Consider the following 25,661-nt stretch of genomic DNA (forward strand, 5'->3'; position numbering starts at 1 on the left):
GAATTGTATGGATATAAATAGTGCCACAACTGCACAACTCTTTTTTATCAATATTTAACTTCATACTGTTCAACTCTGTGCTCATGACATCTCTTAAATAGCTCTGTCTGTGCATCTCTGGAAAGGTTCTGTATTTAATACTCTGACAGGTTATCCATTAAGGAGTAAGATATTGGTATACATTTAACATTTACAGGAAGTGGGTGAATCCTCAGTAAGGTTTTAGGCAAGAAGATGAATCTGGAACCATGATAAGAGGGGGACATCACAGCCTTTCATCCCCCCTGTCGTAACACTCCCTGTTGACATCTACAGGGTCTGTCCTTATTATCATCCAAGAGTAGGAAAAATAGAAACTTGAGTGCAGGAATCTCATGTCCGGGCCATTTTGTGAACCCCTGGTGAGTTGTGATAGTTCTGCAGGAGAAAGATGAAAGCAGTGTCACAGGAAGAAATCTTAGATGTAGATAGCTAAAACTTCAATCTTGAAGCATGTATGTATGTAACATTAATTTCAGAAATCTGTTTCATTCTTTACTGATCATTCTACTTTACATGCTGTGTATTACTTTTTTTTTACTTTTGCCAAAGGCCAAATGCTTTGACTGTACAGCGTTACAGCTAATACACCAGATATTTTTCTTACTAAGAACAGACAAAAAATGTATTTTTGACTGTAGTCCAAAGGAGGAATTCCTCACAGCCTGCATATGAATAGAGACTGCTTGTATTTGAATGTGTTAGAAATGTCCGTACATTGGCGAGTGGTTTACAGAGGGTTTATAACCACACAATAACATACTAGTAATACAGGAATACAAAAAAATACAATAAAAACAGTAAAATAAAAAGCGTCAGGTCTCTCACCCTCATGGCCGTAGATATCCAGGGCAGAAATCGGGACACTCTGGTATAGACACCAGGCTTCTTTGCCATGGCGCAACCGGTTCCCCAGCTCACCACCCCCAGCAAACGATACCGACTGCTCTTAGACAAGCAGTCGTCTGCCACAAAAGGACCACCGCTGTCTCCCTGAAACCACACAGGATTATAGCAGATCACACACACATTACCATAAACTACTCATTTTAGGTGAGCATATTCAGAACTAAAATTAACAGGGATGTATAACATGTTGTAAATGCATTGGACACACATACTGTAGGAATCAGATTAACTTAAGAGGACAGTCGTACTCAAGAAAATGTCAAGATGATACAGTACCTCATTTGGAAACCCACACACAAGTTTAAGAGTTTGTTTTGGCCCACACACTGTATATACACAAACATTTGTTGCATAAACACAGATACACACGGACCTGGCAGGCATCAGTGCCTCCTTTCTCATAACCAGCACAGAACATACTGGTGGTGATCTGGTTGTCATAGTAATCAGGAGCATTACAGACAGCGTCACTGATGATGGGGACGTTCGCTTCCTGAAGAACATCTGCTAGATGACCTGAGAGTGAAGAACATCAAAACAGTTAACAGCACCTATCTGCACTGAGGTAGAACCACACTTTTCTACACTTTTATGTTAAACTACAGTATGTACTGTTGTGTGTTGTAATGAGGAGAACATTGACTTCATTACCGACAAAATACAACAGCTATAAAGCGACAAGTGGACGGCCTAGATAAATATTTTTTTTAAAATCAAAGAAGTCAAAGAGTACAAAAATGTGATCCAAAGGTCATTTCTGCAGTGTGTTGTAAAGCTGTAATAACACATAGACTCACCATAGTATCCTACGTTTCCCCAGCCGGTTACTGTTCCAATCTGTCCATCAATCAGTCTTTGACCATATACTGGCAGGCAAATAGGCTGGATGTATTCTAAACACAGGCACATATACATATGCATGAAGCAAACACATGTTTGTAACCACCACCACCTGCATGTCAGTGTAAACAAGAGTCAAACAGCTGATCATCCACACCACAAAAACTGAAGCACAGAAGGAAGTACAGAAAGATAAAGCAGCTGCAGGTTATGAAAACATGTTGTTTTGTGAGTGTAAGTTTAACAACAATAATAAAACAGAGTACTCAAACACTTCATTTCACATCACTTTTTTTCTCAAATAAACATCATGCTGTGGTTGTAGTTATAAATGCCAAACACAAGATGTCAGACATGACTGACAATAAACAGTGCATTGTATCTGCAAAGTATCTGTGAACTTTATATGTTCATTAATCCACATTTAAAAACTCATTGCCCGACATAAACACTAACTACACTATACAGTATCACCACATTTTCAAAGGTGACTATAAAACAAATCTCATTTACATTTCAGAAACACTGCCTTGCTCCTCTTAATTCATATTTCAGCAGTGCTAATTATCTTGTTTTCTCTTCTTAGTCAGTACAGATGGTGTAAATACTGTAAATTTGTAATTCTCTCAAAATAAATGACAATACTAAATACATTTAAAAATGTTTAATGAGCTGTTACTTACTGTAGATATGAACAAAAACTCTCACTCTACTCCTGACTAAAGAAAAGAATGTATCTATAGAGCAAAAAAAAAATGGTGGAAAAATCAAACCTTAAATGCTGGTATAAATCACACTTGTAATTCCTCTCATCCTTCCCCTTGCATCAACAGATTACAGTAAGATCAGAGTGGATGACAAATGACTTTTACAGGAATTACTGTATCCCTCTCATTATTAGAGTGAGGATAATTCACTTGGGAAGCCCTGAGAGACAGACAGAAAGCATCAGAGAGAAGCAGAACCTGTGGTTACATCCTGTCAATCCTGATTTATTAATGTTGGATAAAAAGGATTTTTGTCCTGCTGACTTTAATCTAGGAAACAGGAAACCAACAGTAGGCAGATGCCCTTGATGACTGACTCTCTCTGCCTCTCTCCTTTCCTTTGCTATTCTTCCTTATCACTGTCATCATGAGATCAAATACACCATGTGTGTAGATGATTAATATGCATGCATGTCTGTGCCACTGTGTCTTACCATTGAAGGTGAGAGGTTGGGTGAGAGCCAGAACAGCAATGTCCCTGCTGTTGTCATCAATGTTAGCGTCTACAAAGGGCAGGTAGCTGCTATGGTAAACAATGGTTTTCACCTCCGCCACATTGGCATTGACTGGTTTATTGTAGATGGAGCCCAGCAGCACACGCCAGCGATTAACGAACCGGTACCGTCTAATTTATATAGAGAGAGGTGATACACAATGATGTTCTGCAAGTTTTAGAGGCTTTTTCAGTTTTAACACAAACACTTTTAAAAATTCACAGACATATCCACCCTAAACACAGATGGAGCAGGCATATTTAGACCAGAGCAGTCTGATAATGAGAGTTGCTGATGATGACAAACAGTATGAGTAAACAATGACAATATATACAGTAATTTACATTAACAACAAATTTTCTACATTACGAAATCTATAAAATAATTAAATTTGTCTATTATGGTCTTAAAAGTCAACTTTATGTATAAAATCCAGCTCAGTCACTTACTCGGGAAAGCAGTGAGCTGCAGAGACAATCCAGCGGTTTGAAATGATGGATCCTCCACACTGATGAACTCCATCGTACTGCAAGCTGACCTGCCAAGGCCAGCTGCCCTGCCTAGCATCCACACCACCAACTATGCGGTCTGCTGCAAAACTACGCCTGCCGCAGTCTGTCGAGGTGGAGAGGTTCAACAGAGAGAGGAAAGCATATAAGCAAAGCATATAAGATTTTTATAATTGTCAAGGATTAAAATACACCAAAAAGCCCTAGGGCTTATTTCTACTGTGGTCTTCTATTGCAGTACAAGATGGCAGACTGAATAAGAAAGTGTCAAGCAGGATTGACATTAAACTTAAAAAACCCAAACAGACAGTAAAACATCAAGCATTTGTATATATTAAAGTTATTTAACAACCATTTCTTGAGATCTGATTTAAAACTCCTCTCAACTGGGTTTAGCTTGAGTGAGATAGGCAGCTTGTTCCATTGACATGCAGCTGTATAAAAACGCATTTTGTTATATGTTATTATATTTGTTTGTTATGTTTGTTATGTTATGTTTTAAATCTCATAGGAATAATATTTGTTCAACTGCCTCTAGTCTTGTGGTTGTTTTTTTTACTAGATTAAAATGGTTGGATAGGTAGGGAGGTGCAGATTTATACACAGTCCTCTGGGAAATACCCATTTTAATTTGCACCACCCTTTTATCCATAGGGAGAAGATTTAATTTTTTGAAATGAACTGCATCGAGATGTGCGATGATGGGGGACGGCTGTAAAACAACTCATTCACTTATTTTATGTAGTCTGTAATTTAATTTTAAGAGACTGTGAGGAGCTACTGTACCAAAAGGTGGCAGCATAATCAAAGTGGCACCAATGCTCCAGCTAGAGTTTTTAAGGTTGGCATATCCAACGATTACACTTTTTTGTTCAGAGCTTTTAAAGTCATGTCTTCCCCTGATAAAAGATAATCCAGAAAACATCCAAGGTAATTTACGGGAGATTCTGAAGAGATTGATGTCTGACCACCTATAACTATTAAATTAGAAGAATTACTTAATTTAATTCGTGTCCCAAAGAGGATGACCTCTGTCTTTCCTACATGAAGGGAAAGTTTATTATCCGAGAGCCACCTCGCAACCTTTTGAATCTCTGTGCTCAAGGTATCTTCCACTACTTTTTATTTATGGGATATTAGTAATGCAGCATCATCAGTGTATAAAAATATATCACAAGAACAGGCTGAATTAAGGTCATTGATATATAATAAAAACAATAACGGCCTTAAAACACTCCCCTGCGGGACACCACAAGTCATAGGTTTTGGACTGGATAACGTCCCATTGACATCAACCCTTTGATATCTACCAGCAAGATAGGATTTAACCCACCTAATGGCCATAGCCTTAAAACCCAGAAGTTTTCATTTGTAAATTAAAATCCAATGATCTACTGTGTCTAACACCTTTTACAGGTCTAACATAACCAGTTTACCTGAGTCAATTTCCTCTCTGATTTTGTCTGTCAGAAACAACAGGCAGGATTTGGTAGAGTGAGATTCTCTAAATCCTGACTGAAACTGAAATAAAATATTATTGTTTTGGATATAGTCCTCAATCTGTTCATGAATTATTTTTTCCACTATTTTTGACACTACACATAAAATAGAAACTGGTCAATAGTTCTCCTCATCTATCTTACTACCCTTCCTATAGAGGGGGAGAACTCGCTCTATTGACATATTTATTATATGTGTAACAGATGGAGCAATAATATCTGCAGCGTCTCTAAGAAACCTGGCTTGAATATTATCTAGACCTGCAGCTTTACTAGTATTGTGTTCCTGAAGTCTCTTCAGGACCTTACCGTCACTCACTTTACTAAAAGAAAAGGATCTTGTCTGATGGCCAAATTGCGAGTAGTGCCTCTGTATCTGCTCCTCATTGAATATATTCAAGTGATCAGGGAGTTAAGCTACAAGATTTTTAGCTACTGTAGTAAAATAGTCAGCCACTTCAGTTTTGCCTGATGTGACTTTACTGTTCACCTCTTAGCTGAGCCTAGCAGACCTGGTTTTTATAGTTTTACTATAACCCAAATCCTTGAGAGCCTTCCAAAGAAGGGGTGACAGATTTCAGGCTATGAAGAACATTTCAAACAGAAAGAATAAGAAGCGCAAATAATAAAGTTTAGGAGGATTACAGGCCCTGAATGTGGTGAAAGATGAGAGGTTTGTGTAAGGTAGTGGAGTATAAAGTGTGCCAGTGTGTCAGACAGCATAAGCGTAGATCCGGGCTCATGTCTTACCTTGGCACAACAGTGTGAGAACCTCCCTGCTCTCACAGTCACTGAAACAAAGACAAACAGAGTTAGTAACAGCCTGACAGAGAAAAGAAAACATCCAAACTGAGTTTAAGTCACTGTTCGTCTTTCTCTATGTTAACCGAGTAGACAAACGAAAGAAAAGCCAGGAAGAGCGACAGAGAGGACAGTGTAGTGAAAGGTTAGACTGCTTCAAGGATCAAACAGTGGTGTTTGTTACCATGGGAACAACGAGTCTTTGATTTTCTTGCCGTAGCTGAGCTCTTCCTGTCTGACGCAGAAGAACTCTCCACCATCTCCACTGGCCTCTGGCACTGATGTGATTGAGTAATTCACAACACTACAACAAACACACACACGTTAGTTCTGTATCGTACAATGCTGCCTGAAAACATTGTGATCGGATTCTAAAACTATCTCACCTGACAAAGCCAACTTCCTCACAACTGATGCTAGCTAGCAGCTCATTGGCTGACGAGGAACACACCTGACGCCACCGCCTCTGGGTGGAGTCAAAGACTCTGAGACGCTGGTCAGCAGAATTTACCTGGACTGCAAAAGATAATATCAAGATTTTAGTCCTTTTTAGTCCGTTATTTTACACTGATAATTTCTCATCTGCAACATTGGATATTTTTTTCATTTAAGTAACTGTAGCAACAAAAATTGTGAAAATCTAAAAAAAAAACACAAAAAAACAGGGATCAAACCAAAACTAATAATTCTTGATATTCTGCAAACCTTTACTTTTCGTACAGGCGGTAAAATATGTAATGCACATTCAGGCAGCATTTTTCTTGTTATAATCCCAATTTGCAGCTTTCATGCAGCAAATGAAACTGTAGAGATATTATCCTAGCAGTATATGACATTTCACATTTGGTATTACAATATTTATTAGAAATCAGTTCATTTGAAACCATCACTCTGTCCTCTGTAACTCACCATCATAGAGTCCTGTGTCTTCTTCCATTGTGCAATATTGAACTACAGAAGAGTAATAAGAAAAACAGCAGGCGTTTATTGAGGACAATACAATGTATGAATGTAAATTATCAAAGACAACTGAAGAACATAGAAAAGTCTTTAAATATCAGAAACAATATATTATATTCATACTGCATGTTTGACAAAAAGTGTGTGTATCTATGTGTATGTGTGTGTGTGTGTGTGTGTGTGGTCTGACATGTGGTCTGACCTACGGCCCAGACTGCTGCTCCAATGCCTCCCAAGGTCATCAGCATCACGCACACTCCAATCACCCGACACGGGGTCAACACACAGGTCAGTGAGATTCCCCTGCTCCCTGCACACACACACACACATGAATGTACTTACACACATTTGACAGTATGTATACACAGACAGAGACACACACATGAAAGCATGCCTACATGTCAGTGCACATACACAGCAGCTTTTAACATCTAACTATAAAGGAAGGAGTCTTTGTCTGTGTGTCTGTGTGTCTGTCTGTCTGTTTGTCCTTTGCAGATCTCTCAGACCGTTCATCCAATCAACTTCACACTCAGTGGGTTTTGCTGGGGACCCAAGTGTCAAATTTGGTGCAATTTGGACACGTAACACATAAACTTTGAATAAACAAGCAAACAGCAAGCTGCTCAGCTCCGTGTCTGAGTGCAGTGGGGGCTGTTTGATATAAACACCGTCACATCACAGCGGGACGGGGCATCTGGGCTCTGACTTGCTGAGCAGGACAAAGTTACGCACCCCGCTCAGTTAAACTGCCTGAGAGAGAAGAATGATCACACATGGGAAAAAAACAGAGATGGAGGCAGTAAAACTAGCCAATACGTGCAGACATGTTTGATTGGCAGCAGAATCAACCAATGGAAGGCTGTGAACTGCTTCTACGGCTCAACCTCAGATTAGTCTCACTGGTTAAGTTTCTGTCTGGATTTAAACCATTTAATTGATTAATCGCTTATGATTTTAATTGATACATTTGTCAATTGATACTTAATGTATATGTGGTTTTTGAGAAATAATAAGCAATCAGCTCGATCTGAACAGGCATATTTTGAACGGGCACTGCGCTACTTACATAACAAACACAGTGAAGTGGCTGAAGAGGAGACGGTTTAGATGATGAAATCAAAAGAGTAAATATTACTGAAGTGAACCGTGTTCTTCCTCACATTTATTCATTCACATAGATGTTGGACAAAATAATACATGGCAAACATTCAGACTGCTAGTATTTAATTTGGGCTCTTTTTTGGACTCTTAAGCCACCCTACAACAAACATCAGGAAAGTGACTGCTGTCAGCATATTGTCCCAATGTGAGGGGCATAACAGCACATTTCCTGGCACAGACTGAAAAGTACAAATGACACTGATTAGATCAATAGTCTAAAGTCTAGCATTTCTCCACAAAGCCAGAACAAACTCTCAAACTGGGATATAGTACCACGTCTGTCCCGTGTATCATCTGCTCTGAGCAGAGTTTGTCAACTTGACCCAAAACTTTAAGTTAATACGCATTTTGCACCACAGACAACTTGACATATAACAGGAATAGCACAGGTGCAATTAATAACATTAACAATGGTTAAATTCCCTTCAGGTGTGCCAGCTCCAGGGGCCTGGTATTGTGCATGCTGGCTTACTCACAAGGTTTACTAGGACTGTTACGATGGAACAAAACTCTAATTAGTCTTATTAGTTATGAGAGAAAATGAGATGAGAGGAGGAGAAAAATATGCTAACACTACCGGACATAAATTCACAAAAATTCTCTTTTTATGTGAGCTGTCAGCCTGCCAAGCACATCCCGACCCTTATTACTAAACACAGCTCAGCTCATTTCATTTCCGCCCACCAACCATTTTACACAAACACACAGGGTCATCATCATCTTCACCATCAATGTTAGAGCAACAGTGCACACAAAGGCAGGAGGTTAGGGTTCCAAATTTTGACACAGACAGACTGAGTCAGTTGTGAGTCATGCCGCCTTCATGAAAAGTTACATCATGCTATCTAATGTTTTAATGAGAGAGGGTCATTGTTGTTTTTATTTTGTAAGACTAAAAACTTAATGTGCCTGCCAAACACAAATATGACATTCATATGGAACAAGCCAGAGTGATTATATTGCTGAGTATTTCCCATTAAAGGCTCTACACACCCACACAGGTGTTTTCAGTTATTATGGCTGATTAGGCTTCTGCCCAATTTGAGGTTGGTTGCAGCTACAGTATGGTGGGAATTACATGAGGTCATGAAAGACGTCACATAATAAGATTGTATAAGTTGTCTCTCCCAGGGTTTTCCCTGGATTTTTTTGAGTCAAAGGTGGCAAAGGCTGGAGAACGTGAGTGGTGTGGTGTACATGGTTTGTTAGAATGTTGTGCACTTAAGTGAAAAAAATCAATCAAATCAATCGATACTATTACAATACTTGGGTGCCAATTCGATTCAGAAACTATTCTCAATTCAATGAATAGAAAAGGGGCCACAATTTTCAGTCTCATGCTCCAGTATATTGTGTGCCAAACCATTCACTGGTGTCCTTAGTCCTTAATACAATATGAAACATAACTGGCAGATAAGATAAATGGTCACCAGCCTTTTCATTTTAAAAAGTCAACTGCACTAATTAATAAATGAATCAATCTGAAAGCGTCTTACAGTCTCCTGCCTGTATGAGAATAACAAACTGAGGGGGAGGCAGAGTGCTCCGCTGTGTTATTAAAGTTTTATCTCCAGCAGCAGAGAGCAGCCTCTGTGCTGCACTGTTAGCTCCGGGGAAAGACATCACTGTCCAAGATGCTGAGCAGTTTTTGAGGTGAAACAGACTGAGTACTGAGTTATTTTCTGCACTTCAGAGTTGGTTTAAGTTGTTTATTGCTGGAGTGTGTGTTGGTCAACTGATCTCGTTTGTTACTGCTGATCGCTGCTCCGCTCCGCTAATGATAGTCTCTGAGTGATGGCGTAGAAAGTTCACGATATACTTCACGTTCATCTCGCAAAGGTAATTATTTAGTCATTAAATTAAAAGATGCTTGCAACCGCTGCCTGTTTTGAAGATGAATTACAAGATAACTAGCATGTGTGCGCACTGTAGACTGTCCAGGTGCTACACATCCCTCACAGTTGAGTTCCGCCTTTTTCGTTCGGTCAACATCACGTTTGAATTTTCAACAAAGGTGGCAGCCAGTAATGCAAAGGTGGCCCTCCTTTGAGTTAGATAGGCAGGGAAAACCTTGCTCTCACCCTAAAAGATCGGAAAATCACAGGTGTTACTAATATCATTAACAATGGCTCTTTTCTATTCAAGTGTCTGAATAAGTCATGACAGTGTGACAGCTTGCATGGAACTGAAGCAGATATATAGAATTCAGCCATCATTCATTTCATTATTCACACCTGTGCTGTTCCTGCTTTGACATGTCAAAATGTCCTCTGTGAAAAAGACCAGAACCACAGCTGTGCAGGGTCTTTAAAATGAATTATTTTTTCCCTGAATCCATGGGTGTAAGTCATTGTTACAGGTATTTTTCACAGCAGACATTTGACTTGTCATAGCAGGAAAATCACAGCTGTTACTAATAACATTAATGATGTCTTTACTACATTTAAGCTATGACAGTGAACACCCATGCACAATAGCAAGACCCTGGAACTGAAACACCTAAACTGAACGCAGCCATTATTAATGTCATTAATTACAGCTGTGTTTTTCCAGCTATGACGTGCCAAAGACCTGTCGGGGTGACGAGTTGAACCTAGACCACTTGAGACTTTTTTGTGGCCACGTGTTAGACTCACTCGTCTTTCATTCCTAATACATTTGAAAATAATTATGTCTGTTTCTGTTTATCAAAAATAATAGGCGATTGTTTCTGTAGTTATTAATGGTAGAAAAGTAAGAGCAGCATGCTCTGTTTAAGTGGATTTGCTGTTCACTACATTGCATCAGATAATCATGACTGTAACAGCGCTGCCATCCATCAGCGTACCAGGAAACAACTGGAGATACTGTAAGTCTATAAGCATCGGCTACCAAGTCAGAGAAAACATCCTACATGCCTAGTTTCCTTCCTGGCTCTGTGTCCCTCCAACATGTTCCATGCTGTCTTATATTCCTACCATTTTCACTGTCTGAGGCAAGAACTTTGAAGTATTAATTAAAACTAAAATAAATTAAATTTATTTTAGATTTAAATGTATTTCATTTAATAATTAAATTAAGAATATATATATTTATTAAATATATTTTTGTTAAAAAAAGTTTTTTTTAATGTAGCACTGAAACAATTAGTTGAGTAGTTAATTGACAAAAAACACATTTAGAAAATTAATGGAAATATTTTGCTAAGTTATTTACATCTTACTACCACTGAACTGAAAGAAATAATCACAGTTAAATCAATAATGAAATAATTGTTATTTGCAGCCATATTTTCATGGAGTTGTGACTACATCAGGCCAATAAAAATGAAAATGTATATGAGGTGTGTGTTGCCTCTCTTATACACACAACATCAACACCAGTTAGATAGTTGGCATTTTTAGGTGTTCTTGCATACCGGGTGCAGAACCAGAATGACCCTGCACAGTTACACACAGTCAGTTTTCTCCACTCAGATGAATATTTCTGACCCCTGTCTCCTGATCTGTGGAAGTAAACGACTCAGGACTGACAAGGACCTAGTGTTGTTCAGAACCACTGACACTGCTTGGTCCCACAGTTGCTGCATTTCTACTTTGTAATCAGAGAAACTTGATAGCTGTGTAGACCTGCTACTCCTGTGACCTTAACGTTCTTCTCTACTATCTCCTCACATCTGCTCCCTCCCTCTGCACCACAACCTCTCACTGACAGCATTTACCTTTTTCATGGCTCTCCCCTGTTAACATTTCTCTTCTTATACCTCCCTACCTCTTTGTGCTTCATTTCTCCTCCTCCCAGTTCGTACCTGTCCTCTCTTTCCCTTCCCTTCCTCAGGCTTCAAACTTCCAGTCAGCATGATAATGGTGTTACTGTTCCTTGGGTTGTAAAATTGTGATTACCAATGGAGCCCGAAATATGAAAGAGAGACAAAGCAAATGCAGACAGAAAAAGGTAGAACTGTGAAATAAAAAGAACTGAATGCGGTATCTGATCAATGAACGCCAGACAGCCTCGGGACATACTATCAGGGGTACATTCCAGGCTCATGTTCATTCTTACTGATTGTGGTTTCCAGGAAATACCCCAATCACATTGCAGGACAGAACAAGCACTCTATTGTGTCCACTTCTATCCGAGACCACCTTCTCCTCCAGTGTGTGGCTCTATTATGAGGTATGGTTCTTCTACAATCACTAGTATTTAGTGCTGATGAATGTGGCATGGTGTGGTGTGGATTAGGTTGCAGTTTGGGGGAGTACCTGAGATTTTAGTATAGATATAATACCAATTATAATATAGAACATTTCAAAAAAACAGATATAGTTGATTTCACCTACAATAGAAGAAATCTAACAAGCATTAAATATTCAAGCATTGACCCACAATTTAAATGTTGATGATGTTCTGGGAGACATGTTAGTGGGATCAGGTCATCTGATTTATGTAAGTCCAACACATTTCACCATTTGTTTCTATTATAATCTTCTCTCTGAAATCCATTAAAGGATTATTGTGTTATAAAAACAAATAATCTGTATGAATATTGCAATTTGAACATATTACTTGATCAAAACTAATGTGATCTACTTATTTTCAACAAATAATCATAAGGCAACTGTTGTTGTATAGCTGGAATATTTTACAATACAGACTACATGAATGACTGGACAGTTTAAACACTGAATAATAATAAATCATCATTTCCGTGACTTCTTTGAACCATTCCTGTGGAACATACATTTTATTTTGGGGTTATTTCTATTCTCCTCCATGAGTCATGTGACCAGCAAGCGTCAGCAGGGTGGAAAAGGGTTACTGTGTCATTACTCATTCTCTAGTATGTTGTGGGATACCCTTCACTTTGCACGCTTTACACGCTCACACTGAAGCACCTCGGTGGTGGGTGAGGAGATGCAGCTGTGTAGCACATGCGAACTGTAAGTGCACTTACCAAACCAAGTAGGACAACACAGACTGTATTTAGAAAACAGCTCCTTTCTGTTGTCCACATCACATCACCACTTTTTCTACTAAATTATAATTAATCTAAAATTAAATACACATAACAACATAAGGTATTTTTCTTTTGTCTGCAGGATCTTTCTAGACTAAACTTCTAGGCTAATATATGATATAATAGATCTACAAAACTCCCAAAAAGGTTTCTCAAAGTGAAACAGAAAGGCTGTCTCAGGGGTCAGTGTTTTTTGGAGGTAGAAGTCTGTTTCTCTGTGGAGAACCCTTGAGAACTGGGTTGATTTGACAAAACAATTTTCACTTTAGGTTTGCTTTCTAGCCTCCCAGAGCTTCTAATCATAAGATACTGTTTTCATCAGCAGACAAAGTTTACTCAGTTGTCATGCGGTTGGATCTGTGATCTATTATAATTTCATCAACTGCACTTTTAGGACTTCTTATCCATTTTAGCTCAAAGTTAGGCACAAAAGTTCATTCTTGACCTTGGAAATATTGGTTTTTATGTTAGGATGATGTTTATTCAATCTCCTGACCCAATCCACATCTCATTGCAGAGTCAGCATCTATTATTCTTTGTCCTCTTGACATTTGGACTTTGGGAAACGCATCCTAAAACTGCTTTCACACTTTGTATGTATCTGGTCCATTAAAAACAGGGGTGGGTTTAAATCAACATATATTCATTCCAATTTAAATAGAAAAAAAGGGTTTTGAAAATATGTAGTGAAGACTGTTATCTTCCTGAGTAGACTGACTTGAACATAGGTGTGGTAAGAGTGGGTTAAAGCAAAGATAACAGTGTAGCAAAACAAGGAGACCTCACATACACACAGTTGAAGACCCAGCAATAGCTGTGACTCATACTTTAAGTGGTTGCCATAGTGAAAGGGTAAAAATAAACACAATCATACTGTGCAGCAAATACTAGTTTGATTGAAAAGATATGTGTGACAAGAGATTTTGCGTGTGAGCATGCACAGTTGTGTTTCTCTGCTTGTTCACACCTGTATGATGTAGAAGCATGTCATAATGAAGGTAAACAAAGCTTGTTTTTAAAAATAGGTGATGTCCCACCCAATCTTAGCACAGACATACTGTATACAACGTAAGCCACACCATATGCGTCACTCCTCCGCTATGCTGTAAGTGTTTCTGTTTCTCTTGTAATTATACACACCTCGGACAGCCTGATTTACTACATCTGGGGTGGACTTCCTTCAGCCACGCAAGAGAAACTACAAAACCAAACATCTGGCTGACCATGTTCAGACACAGAAGCACAAGTGCCAAATCAACAAGAGAGCCTATTTGACGAGAACAATGGAGGATATGGAGATGATGTTAATTTGCGGATGAAGACAATTTCCCTTTATGAGAGACAACTAGCTTCTCCTTTGTGCCGGCACTCAGTTTGTCCCCAGTACAAGGTAGGTACTCATACCCTTATCTAGTGAGTTTATGTGATAAAACAAATTAAGAGTGAGTTGAATTTGTTGTCACCACCTTTAAAAGATTTTATCCTGGAGAAAAAAGTTTTAACATCATTCCAAAAGGTAGAAACAAGCCCTTAACTTACTACAGGAGTTTGTCAGTGGTCAGCATATTTCTGTATGTGTCACCAACACAGAGTTTTACAGTTCACACTGACATGAGTGCTTTCTAGCAACAGTAATACACATTAATCTTATCTTTACTTCCATAAAAGCACCATATAATTTGCAGTAAACTCATTAAGAGCCATAAATATGTAAACTTTGGCCAATACTTCAACACCACAACACTGCATTACAGCTAATGCCAACTAACAGGGAGGCAGAGGTGGATTTTCTGGTTTCCTTTTAAATGTAGCGTCCCACTGATGCTGATGGGAGGTATGTTTGCTGGAATAAGGTACAGTAGGAGAACTTAAAATTGTTTGTTTTTTCGTGCTGTAAATATAGTGTTGCAATGCCGTGTAAGTTATAGCAGTATGATGGTGAACACTACTGTCTCCTCTTTTACTACATAGATTTAACAAGAAAATGTGTCAGAGAACAAAATTTTACCTGCTGCCCTTTGAAATTTAACAAATCAGATGGCAGAGAGATGATGTAAAACAATCACTATCACATTTGGATTAAAACTTCAAAATAAAATGATCTATGAATGTATGTATTTTCAGGCTGAAAGACAAACCTCAAAAATAAATCAAGAGAACATCAGAGACAAAACCAGCCAGCTTTGAACACACTGGTTAATGGTTAACTGTCAGGTGGACTGATGTCTGGTCCCAAATACAAAAAACAGGCAGGATGACCAGCACAGCATTTTAATCTGTGTGTGTGTGTGTGTGTGTGTGTGTGTGTGTGTGTGTGTGTTTGTGTGTAGGGAGGGGTGGTGAGAGTGAGAGGAAGCTTGATGGTAAATGCAATATGTGCACTCACCCATCTTCCCCTCTGTCACAACTTTCTCAGCATACATCTGTACAGAGTAGGAAGCAGAGGGCGACTGAGGACAACGATCTCCTTCCTTTCTTCTTTCCTTGATTCCTCGGGGCAGGTGGTTTAAGCCCTCAACAGTCCCGTTTGCCTGTTAAAATAATATCAAGTGTCATACACCAAACTGTGTGTTATATTAACTTTTTTTTCAATAAACTTTTCCAAGATAGATACACAGACAGATAAATAATATCAAAAATGAATACAATACATAATATAAAGTGAGATTAACTATTTTTACCACATACTAGTAGAATCATGTTTCATAATATAGCTACTAAGATGCTAACTATACTTATAATTACACTGTTACTAAGTAATATTACTGGATAATATTATATTCTTATTTAATATGCCCTAAAGGTTCCATCAGATCAGTAGAGCTGCAATGATTAGCCAATTAATCGATTAGTCAATCAAAAGAAAATTACTTGGCAACTATTTTGATAATCCATTTATCATTTAGGTCATTTTTAAAGCCAAAATGACAAAAATTCCAAATTCTTATATGTGAAAGTGTGTGCTTTTCTTGGTTTTACAATATTTTGGGGTTTTGTGCTGTTTATTGGACAAAACAATACAATTAATGACACCACACTGTGCTCCAGAATATTGTGATGGGTATTTTTCACTGTTTCCTGATATGTTGTAGATCAAACGAATAATCGATCGATCGAGAAAATGAGTGACAGATTAATCATAATGAAAATAACTGTTAGTTACAGCCCTGATCAGATGTTTGTTTCGGAGCAGCAACATACACATAAATACACATACATACTCAAGACCCACTCAATAAAGGGTCCATCCTTCCAGATAGTCTGGTCTACTACTAAACTGTCATTGTAACTAATTATGTCTGAGATGGAAACTGGAAAACTGACACTGAAAATAGAAATGTATTAAGTCCCTATGTCAATTAACTCTGTATGATAAATGAGCTACAAATGCATTTCGATTCCATGTAAACAAGCTGTTGATTACACCACAGTAGACCGACTGCTGGGTTCATTAATCATCAGCAAAAGTTAAACCAGTTATGTATTCACTGTCCTGTAAACAGCAGAGATGAAGTCATATGGGACCATTTTAAAGCCTTCTTATATCTTCAGTTTATTAATTTTAGAAAGGTGTTGTCTTCTATCTCTATACAGTATAATATACAGAGAATAATAGGCTATTTCATCGTTGCTGTGATATTTACATCTTATAAGCCCTTTAGACTCCAGAGGTCTTGAGACAGAGATCAGGTTCAACGGACCAAAGGGCATTAAAAGTTTCAGCACGATAAACTATGTTGAAATAATTAAATTACCTCTTTTATTTCACTGAAAAAAGCCTTTTCAGACTTAGCATAAAACTTAACAGCTAAAACAGGTGTTTGATACAGTGACTCACCTGTCTGCGGCAGGTGGAGTCCTGGCCTTCTCCTTCAGGGGAAAAATGTCTTCTTTTTTAGGTCCACTGGTACATAAAAAAGGAAAAACTGTCTTCTGTCTCGATGTTAGACGACAATACTGTGTAGACGACAGAACAGATAAATCCCAGTTTTTCAGTAAATCCCTTTTTTTTGTTCCCTTCACAGGTTACTGACCCCGAGGAAAAAGTGGAAAAAAGGTAGCCAAAGATTTCAGTTTTTTAGCCTTTCCTATCAACCAAAACCTCCGGCGCCCGCTTCTAATAAAAAAGAGAGAAACATTTGGAAAACTGGACAAATCTGGGACAAAGTCTGTGAAAGTTTATCCCAAGTTTCTCGCTGTGTGTGTGTGCGTGTGTGTGTGTGTGTGTGTGTGTGTGTACGTCCTGTAGCGGTCTGCTGCGCAGAAGAGAGGGGCACGGCTGACGTCGAGTTACGTCTCTGATTGGACAGACGGGACACGAGAGCACTCACAGGACTGTCTGACCCTGCACACCTGCCACAGGTGAACACACTGTCCTACAGGCATGTAACTGTATCCTGAAGGGGAATGAAATTGATTTAATGATGTCAGTTAATGTATTGGTGCGGACAGTATGCTGTCAGAAAGTGTAATGTGTTGAGATTGATCGTCATATTGGAGTCAGCACACACGCATACTGTACCCCACATACACACATATAAACACACAGCTTAAACAAACAAATATCTACTATATATATGTGTGTTTGCGTGTGTGTGTTGTAAGTCCCCTTTGCTGACATGAAAGCCTAGTCATCAACTTCAGTTCCTTATTGGCAGAAAAAGGGAAGTTGGACAATCTGACCTATAAGTGGAGAAAGAGAAGCACACAAGTCACTGAGGGCAGCTCTGGTAGACAGGAGCATCCAGGGTGAGGAGAGAAAAAGGTGAAGCCAAAGGTGAACAGGAGGTGAGGGAGGAAGACCAAACAAACAGGAGATGAGTGGAGACATGGCACAGAGCTGCTGGCTGCTGCTCACACTCTCCCTGAAAGGTAAGATTCTGTATGAAGGTACAGTAGGCTACCTGCTGCCTTCATGATGATATGTGCACTGTATGGAAAAACATACAGTATTCTGAATCTGATAAACTGATCAGATCAGATACTGGCAGATGTACACAGATGTACACACTCTTCAATGACTGTCATGTGATGTTGCAGTTGGCATAAAAATCTTTGCAATTTCTGGGGCAACAGTTGAGCTTCATAAGGAAACATTTTAATATCTGACACTTTGACTTACTATGAAACATGTTTGTGTGTTTGCTTTGCACCATAAAGGGCCTGATCATTATGAATACATCTGTTGAGTTGTAACTTTCTCACTCTTGAGAAAAAAAAAGAAAGTGTAATGTCCACATAAGCTGTAACATGTAGAGCATAATTTTGAAATAACTATAATATCACAGAATTATATATATTTTTTAATTATTGTTACTAATTATTTTTTAAATCAAAGTTTTAAATGCATTTCCTCAGTACAACTTAGATTTTTTTCTTACTTTACTCTAACTAAATTGTTATAATGTAATAATTGTCCTTTATCATAAACAAACGTCCTCTGCCCTTCAGGTATTCTTGCAAGTGATTGGTCAGTTAATCTCCCTTCTGGACCTATCTGTGCTGTGATTGGCTCCTCTGTGGTTCTCCCTTGTTCCTATGACTACCCCAGAGGAGAGGGACAGCTCTCTACTGAGGTAATTCAATAAAGAAGGCATTGTTAGCACTTGCAGTATATCCTGCAGCTTGTCTCTAACCAGTAGACTTTTTCTGCAAAGTCTAAAATCTGTGATCAGAATGAATGGAAACATGCAGCTGTTGGATGTTGATGAGGAGTAACTGAATTAAAGTAACTATTTTATGCTTGCATCAAGATCTTGGGTTACTATGAACATAGCAACTGATATTTCATGATACTTCATTACCTCTATTAGGCAAATAGGCTCGAGAGTGGAGGAGCTGAAGAAGGACAACAGTACAAAGTTTCGTCTGTGATGTGGTGTCTCGAAGAGAGCCGCTGTATCACACCAAGGTATTGTTTAAAACACACAGAAACATACACAAGACCAGACCTGCTGATTATAACAAAGAACTCTCAGCACAGAGTTGAGACAAACATAACAACATTAAGTGTGTCTGTCTGTCCGTGTCAGATATGTGTTCCACAGTGATGGTATCTTCCCAGATCCATCTTACCAGAGCAGGGTGCAGTACCTGGAACCAGGAACAAAGAACTGTTCTCTAAGGATTTCTGATCTGACACAGTCGGACAGTGGAACCTACGTGTTTTACCTCATCACCAACCATCCAACACAGAAGATGCCAGAGCAGAGCGGCATACAGCTCCTGGTGGCAGGTTGGGATATAATCATTACTTACTTACTATTATTAATACTACCACAACTGATCATAATGACAATCAACACCACTACAATCAATATCATCATTATTATCATCATTATCCCCAATAAAAGAAGCATTATCATCACAGTTATCATTCTCATAATTCATAATTATTGAGTTGAAGTACTTGAGAAAATAGAAATGTTAAGTTTTAAACTGCTAAACGAGTTCAGCAATAAAACTAAGTGCAAATACAAAACATGTCAAACATCCAGCAAGTTTCAGTCCTGCTGCACCGTAGTTCCACATCATATCATCACATCATAGTGAAAATGTAACAAGCATGACAGACCACAAATCTTAAAGTTTTAAGACTTCAGCAGTTTTTGACCACACAAAACATCACTGTTTTAAAATGGCAATGGTAAGCACAGCAATAACACTAAGATGATACAGAATGAAATAGAAAAGAGGAAGATGTCTTTAAAGGGCCAACAATAATGTTGTATCTTGTCATATGGGTGGGAGTCTTCACTAATCTGAAGAGTAATTAAATGTTGAAGAATGATTGCAGTAGGGAGGTGGTTTTTATGAATTGTGCCTTGATATCCACCAATTACTTCACCATCATTTTAATGTCTTATATAAAAGACTCTCAGTCTCAAATCAGTTTGCACTGACAAACCAGAGAAGACAGAAGAAGTCTTCTTATTTGTCCTTCCTCTACAGTATGTCGTGACTGTTCTTGTTTGTCTTTGTGTATCATTCATTAGTGCACTGTCTTTTGGTCAATCTGTCTGTTTGTAGTAATTGTTGTTAACTTCAGCACTTATAAAAAGTGTTGATGTTTTAGCACTTCGTATGAAGGATTAACCACTTCCTCTATGTAACCCTCCGTTTGTGCTATTTATGAGAAGTAGAAGTGAAACTGACCACTGACTGAACATAAATAATAATAATCACATCCTGATATAATAATCAGGTGCTTAAAGTCAACAACCAGTTTCATTTTTCACCTAAATTGGTGTTCATATCCAAATCACTCACAAGCAAACATGTAAGGACTAACTGATAATTGTCTCTGCTGAACTGAGAAAAAGAGGATTTAGATCAATTCATGGGATTACAGCCTGTTGAAAAACAAGCTGGAAGACTCATTCTGTGTGTGTGAGGAGTGAAGTGGTTGGAAATGGGAAGTGGAGGTGTTGTTCCATCACAAAGATGTTCTTACATAATTATTGAGAAACATGTGTGAAATCACATCTTGTTGTTCTCTTGTTTTTCGCAATGTTGCCATACTGGTAACATGTAAGACTAACAAAACAACCAAAAGGGTAAAGTAAAGTATAATAGAAATGAATTATCACACAGCTGTGTATTTGTATTTAGCAGAAATGTTTTCAACCCAGAGTTGTGTACAAATTGTCATGACACACATTCTTCATGACAACAACTGCACAGGTCGAGAGCAATCATCCACTTAAATTTGTATCACTTAGAATATTCTTGAGATTTCATTGAGCAATAAATGCAAAGAGGCTGTAGGTTTAAATATGATATTGTGGTTAGGCCATGAAGAGTTTAGTTTAGCTATTTAGACCTGCTGATTGATTAAAACGTCAATTAGTTGAGGGCTAAACAAAATTAAAAAATATTTTTGAACCATTCCTGCAAAAATGCATGAAACAAGAGACTTGTGATTAACCTGGGGGACAAAATGTACTATTTTATGTCCAACTAGATGTCTTGTTATCACTGGTATCACAGGTTTAGTGCTGCCATACAGAGGCTGGCTGAGGACACAGGGGTCAGTATTGTTTTCTGAGAATATGGGGAACTGAAGGGCATCTTTGTTTTGATAAGTTACACATAGTGGGTTTTTAAAGGGTGGGCACTAAGATTTTTATATCCAGTGTCCTTCAATTTCACTATTTAAAAAAATATACAAGAGAAACACAGAAATTTATAAATAAAACTATTTAACATTTTTTTCCACTTGAATTTATTCCTTGTGGGATAGAAAATAACCGATAGACCATCATGTAGAGTAAGTCTGGGACATACTGCACAACTGTACATGTACGTTGAATAAATGAAACATTGAAAAATATTGAAATCAACAAAAAACTTTCAAAATTATCTGGGGACAGTGAAATACAGTTGGTGTTTTCAGCCCACAAAATATTAAACATCTGGAGACATTCGTGCAGAAAGATCATTTACAAGTAAGCAAAGTTCTGCATGTCAGTATTTTTAGTCAAACAGGTTGTTTTTGCTGATGATGAAATGTACTCAAATATAGTAAGTAGTAATCTAACCTCCTATGTATTTAGATTTGGAGAAGAAATGCATTCACTTTTCTGAACTCTTGACAGTGTTGAATTGTTTCTCTGTAGGACTACTACACTAGAAGTCTACATCACTATACTATGACTCAGTACTTCTACGTAATGTGTAGCCAGTGTATTATAAGTATCAGGTTACTTACACTTACATTACCTGTGCATCTACTATCAACTGACTCTACTTCCCTTATCTCCTAATCATTGTTTTCTCCAGACTCCTCCAGCACAGTCACAGCGTTAGCGAGTCGTTCCAGTGACATCACTGAGGGTGTAGACTTACGTCTGGGCTGCTGCAGCCCTGCGGCCGGTCCAGACACCCGTTTCACATGGTACAAGAACACAAGCACCGACCTTAGATATACTGGACAGACATGGAAAATGAGTGAAGTTACGTCTGCTGACTCTGGCAGCTACTACTGCCAGATACAGACCGGAGACAAAGTACAGAAGTCAACAATGCTGGACATCGATGTACAATGTAAGTGATGATTGAGCCTGATTTAAGCTGTCTCCAAGACATACGACATCATCTTCAAGATTACAACTGCTTTATTTTCTAATCTTACAAAACCTCCCTTTTAGATCATAGCCATCTGCAAAGTAATGTATTCATTCGTCCATACAATAATTTGTTCACCTATCAATTTGTTCTGTCATACATGAAACTCAAAAAAGCAAAGTTTTTTCTGTGTAGCAACACGCTGCGGGCAGAATTTCAACAGAGAATTTCCCCGAAACTTCCCCGTACAGTTTGAAAATGTGTTTGAAAGAAGTCAGTGTATGTACAAAGTCAAATATGACTTACACTTGAAAGCCAGAGGTAGATGACCTTTGACCTCTTTCTTGTCTAGACCCTCCTCGAGACACAGTTGTCTCAGTCCTTACTGCTGGAGAGCTGAAAGAGGGTCTTCCTGTGACCCTGACCTGCAGCAGTGATGCTAACCCTCTTGTCCGCACATACACATGGTACCAGGGTGCAGCGTGCCTCCCTACAGCAGACAAAAGCTTTCATCAGGGAAGACAAACCCTAGCTGACACAGGAAGAGGCCAAACACTCAGCAGTGTAAACGTCACTACTGATGGATACAGGCAGCACTGCTGTGTGGCACGCAACAGACACGGATCACAGACTTACGTTGTAAGCCTCAGAGATTCAGGAGGTAGGCTTATGAAGATTCATATCATCTGCATCTTGCAGGTTTCACCGACATTCATGTCTGCACCACAATCCTGCAGCACATGATCCCAAAACTCTAGCTATGATTCTGAGTGTGTACAAGGATTTGTATACACTCAATTTGGTTCAAATTGTTGCCTACTTTATGTGTCATTCAGAGGAAACACAAAATAGGCAAAATATCATATAAGAAATATAAGTAAACACACATCAACTCCCTCTTTGTTGCATTACATTATTTTCTAAGGAAAAGACTGCAAACAAATGAACCAGGTCCACACCTGCAAGCTGTGTTGACACAAAGTCCAATCCAACATTCATAAATGCTTTTCAGTTGTACATACTCAGCCCCAGGATGTTCTTTGTCCAAAAACTATTATTGAAAAGTACTGCTTAAGACTGTGTGACCTGTAGTTGGCTCTGGATCTCACCACTGTTCTGTTCACTGCAGCAACAACCCCATCAGAGACTTCAGGAGGCAGAACGGTTGTTATTGTAGTGACCGTCGGTGTCCTACTGGCTATTTTAATTGTAGTTGCCTTTATCATGTCAAGGTGAGTTCTTTGCTTCTCTTCCAACCAGACTGTGTTATTATGTTTTTTATCTGCAGTTATATTTATTATCTTTCATCATCAGAAATCCTCGAGGTTTGTACAGTACAATTTGACCTAAAAGCATTCGCTTTAGTACATGTAATAAACATCATAAGTGTGTAGTAAATAAAATCCAGTGTGACATACAGCCTAGCAAGAAGTGATCTGTACATCTTAAACCACCTGATGCTTCATTCATAACAATATGCATGCATTGATTGCTGCTTGGACTTTTTCAATAACCCAGTGAAGATGTCAGCAATCAAATAACAACTACATACCTAAAATAAGTCACTAAAGGTTGAGATGATACCAACTTGTGTGAATTTTAGCTAAAAGGTCATCAATGTCTGGGTTACTTTCAGTTTTGCATACATGACAGTCAGTGACAACTATTATCATCAGCAATAATAACGGGTTTCTATACATATTGCTGGATATGCCTGGAAAAACACACACAACATAGAATTAGCAGTAATTACAATATTTCCCTCTTCTAACATACAGTACATCCAACAGGGAGTTCCTGAGCAGAAGGTGTGAAATAAACCTTTTAAAACCTCAAGTAGTATCTAAATCAAATGATAAATTCTGAAATAATTTATGAACTATAGTTCAGATTCTTATAAAATTAAAAGTAAATGTTTTAATTCAATAATTTGTTTGTTCCTTTCAGGAGACGGAAGTCATCCACACACCGGTCATATGTCCTCACTGAGACAACTGCTACAGGACCTTAAAGATCCAGCAGGACCTATTCTGTACAAAGTCTTATCCACAACACCTTACAACCACTAAAAGCATAAGAGACTTTTTATTATATTTAAGTAACTCTAGATGAGTTGACTCAGTAACCTTGCTCTTTCTCTTCAATAACTTCTGTCACTCTTTAGTGGTTATGAGCCCTTGATGAAATTATGTACACAGAGGAACAACAACTTCCAAAAGTCACTGTTGACACAAATTCACACAGATTGTGGAAACCTCAAGCTCATGTGACAGACCTTACTGTTCATGCATGCAACACTTTATTTCCCGTATTTCAAGGCCCTGAGCTGAACATCGATGAACTCACCTGACTAACTGCTTACTTTTAAAATCAGCAGAATGGAAAAGAAAGACAGACTTGTTGGACCATCTTTACTCTGTTGGTGCTGAACTATCTGATAACTTGTTTAAATGCAATTGTGCTGTAGGATGAGCTAAATGCTGCTGCCAGGTATTAACCAAGCAATCTTCAAGAAAAAAATATTTATTACGACTGAGAAAATAGACACTTCTTTTGTTACCACTTGTATACCTGTTTTTCTTTATGCTCTAGTTGGTTGCAGTAACAGATGTGAATTTGAATACAACGTCTAAAGTTCATCACATTTCAAAACCACATCCACAGTTATAGTTAGAACTGATATTTTTACTGTTTCCAATAACATACTGTGGCACAGAGTGCACCAAGTACTACAATGTCCAGAACACTGAAGAAGCTGTAACTGGAAGCCTGTTGGTGGTGCTGATGATGATGAGCATGAAAATGATGGAAAATACAGTCATAATGATCTAATTAAATGCTGTAGGCAGTCAGGACTAGGTCACGTTTGTGTGGTTTTCAGTAAACTCTTCAGCATGATAAGGCACCAACAGATACTGACCAGAGCCCTGAGGAGAACCGGAGGAGGATGAAAACCAGGAGGACAGTGACTCTTTAACAACAGGACACACATTTACAAAATGTACTTGGGTATCAAATTTTCATCTTGAGAGTCTATTTTTAGAGTTTTGCATTTGTCTGATGGTTTAAAGTGTGAATAACTGTGGAAACATATTCTATTTTTAAATGATAATTAAGCAACAGAGGAAGTACAGTGCTATATTTCCCAGCTGTTTAAAGAGGCAGTTTCACATCTGTGTACATCAGTTCAAGCTGCTGTGATCAGTTGTATTTACATTTTGAACATTTAACTAATGTTTTTAATGAAAGCAATGGTGCATATATTGTAATGTCACTTATGTCATCTTCCATCATATATACAGAGCTTCACATTTTCTGTACAGTATATATGTATATTACAAAATGTGTAATATCTCAGAGTGAATGAAAAGCTTTTTGTTCTTTCCAGTCCCATTTTTCCAACACTTAACTTTTAAAAAGAAAACTTTCCTTTGAAACAAAGTAAAGAGTTTATTGCACAGCAAAACATTTTAAGCAGCCAGGTGTGAGATGTGTTAACAGGTGTTACTACTGGTACATAATACTATTATTGAATAGTGATCACTGGTTTATTAACTCCTATTACATGATTCTAAATTCTGGCATCTCTATCTGTATGAGGCACATGTTGATCTTTT

General features: G+C 38.2%; 2 protein-coding genes across 5 annotated transcripts; one reads left to right on the forward strand and one right to left on the reverse strand.

Annotated features, from left to right (window-relative positions):
* Positions 1-76: 76 nt before the first annotated feature.
* Positions 77-17,220, reverse strand: hpn (hepsin). Its single transcript, XM_067602238.1, has 13 exons — positions 16,817-17,220; positions 15,365-15,509; positions 7,021-7,128; positions 6,768-6,809; positions 6,245-6,374; positions 6,043-6,162; positions 5,808-5,848; positions 3,499-3,664; positions 2,990-3,180; positions 1,746-1,841; positions 1,322-1,464; positions 868-1,032; positions 77-417 (listed from the first exon to the last, which is right to left on the reverse strand). Exons 2-13 carry the CDS (start codon positions 15,399-15,401, stop codon positions 373-375), a joined length of 1,284 nt encoding a protein of 427 aa, XP_067458339.1. The 5' UTR covers positions 15,402-15,509; positions 16,817-17,220; the 3' UTR covers positions 77-372.
* Positions 14,185-25,425, forward strand: LOC137191818 (limbic system-associated membrane protein). 4 transcript variants are annotated; one of them, XM_067602240.1, is made up of 12 exons: positions 14,185-14,368; positions 15,309-15,341; positions 17,004-17,035; positions 17,228-17,340; positions 17,637-17,850; positions 18,430-18,554; positions 18,792-18,889; positions 19,011-19,213; positions 21,760-22,023; positions 22,397-22,705; positions 23,174-23,276; positions 23,992-25,425. In XM_067602240.1, exons 5-12 carry the CDS (start codon positions 17,796-17,798, stop codon positions 24,053-24,055), a joined length of 1,221 nt encoding a protein of 406 aa, XP_067458341.1. In that variant the 5' UTR covers positions 14,185-14,368; positions 15,309-15,341; positions 17,004-17,035; positions 17,228-17,340; positions 17,637-17,795; the 3' UTR covers positions 24,056-25,425. The 4 variants fall into 4 exon arrangements, with proteins under 4 accessions (XP_067458341.1, XP_067458343.1, XP_067458340.1 ...); XM_067602242.1 differs by having other exon boundaries at positions 17,243-17,340; XM_067602239.1 differs by lacking the exon at positions 15,309-15,341.
* The last annotated feature ends 236 nt before the right edge of the window (positions 25,426-25,661 follow it).

This window comes from Thunnus thynnus, chromosome 10, assembly GCF_963924715.1.
Source record: "Thunnus thynnus chromosome 10, fThuThy2.1, whole genome shotgun sequence".
In the NCBI taxonomy this organism is placed as follows: domain Eukaryota; kingdom Metazoa; phylum Chordata; class Actinopteri; order Scombriformes; family Scombridae; genus Thunnus; species Thunnus thynnus.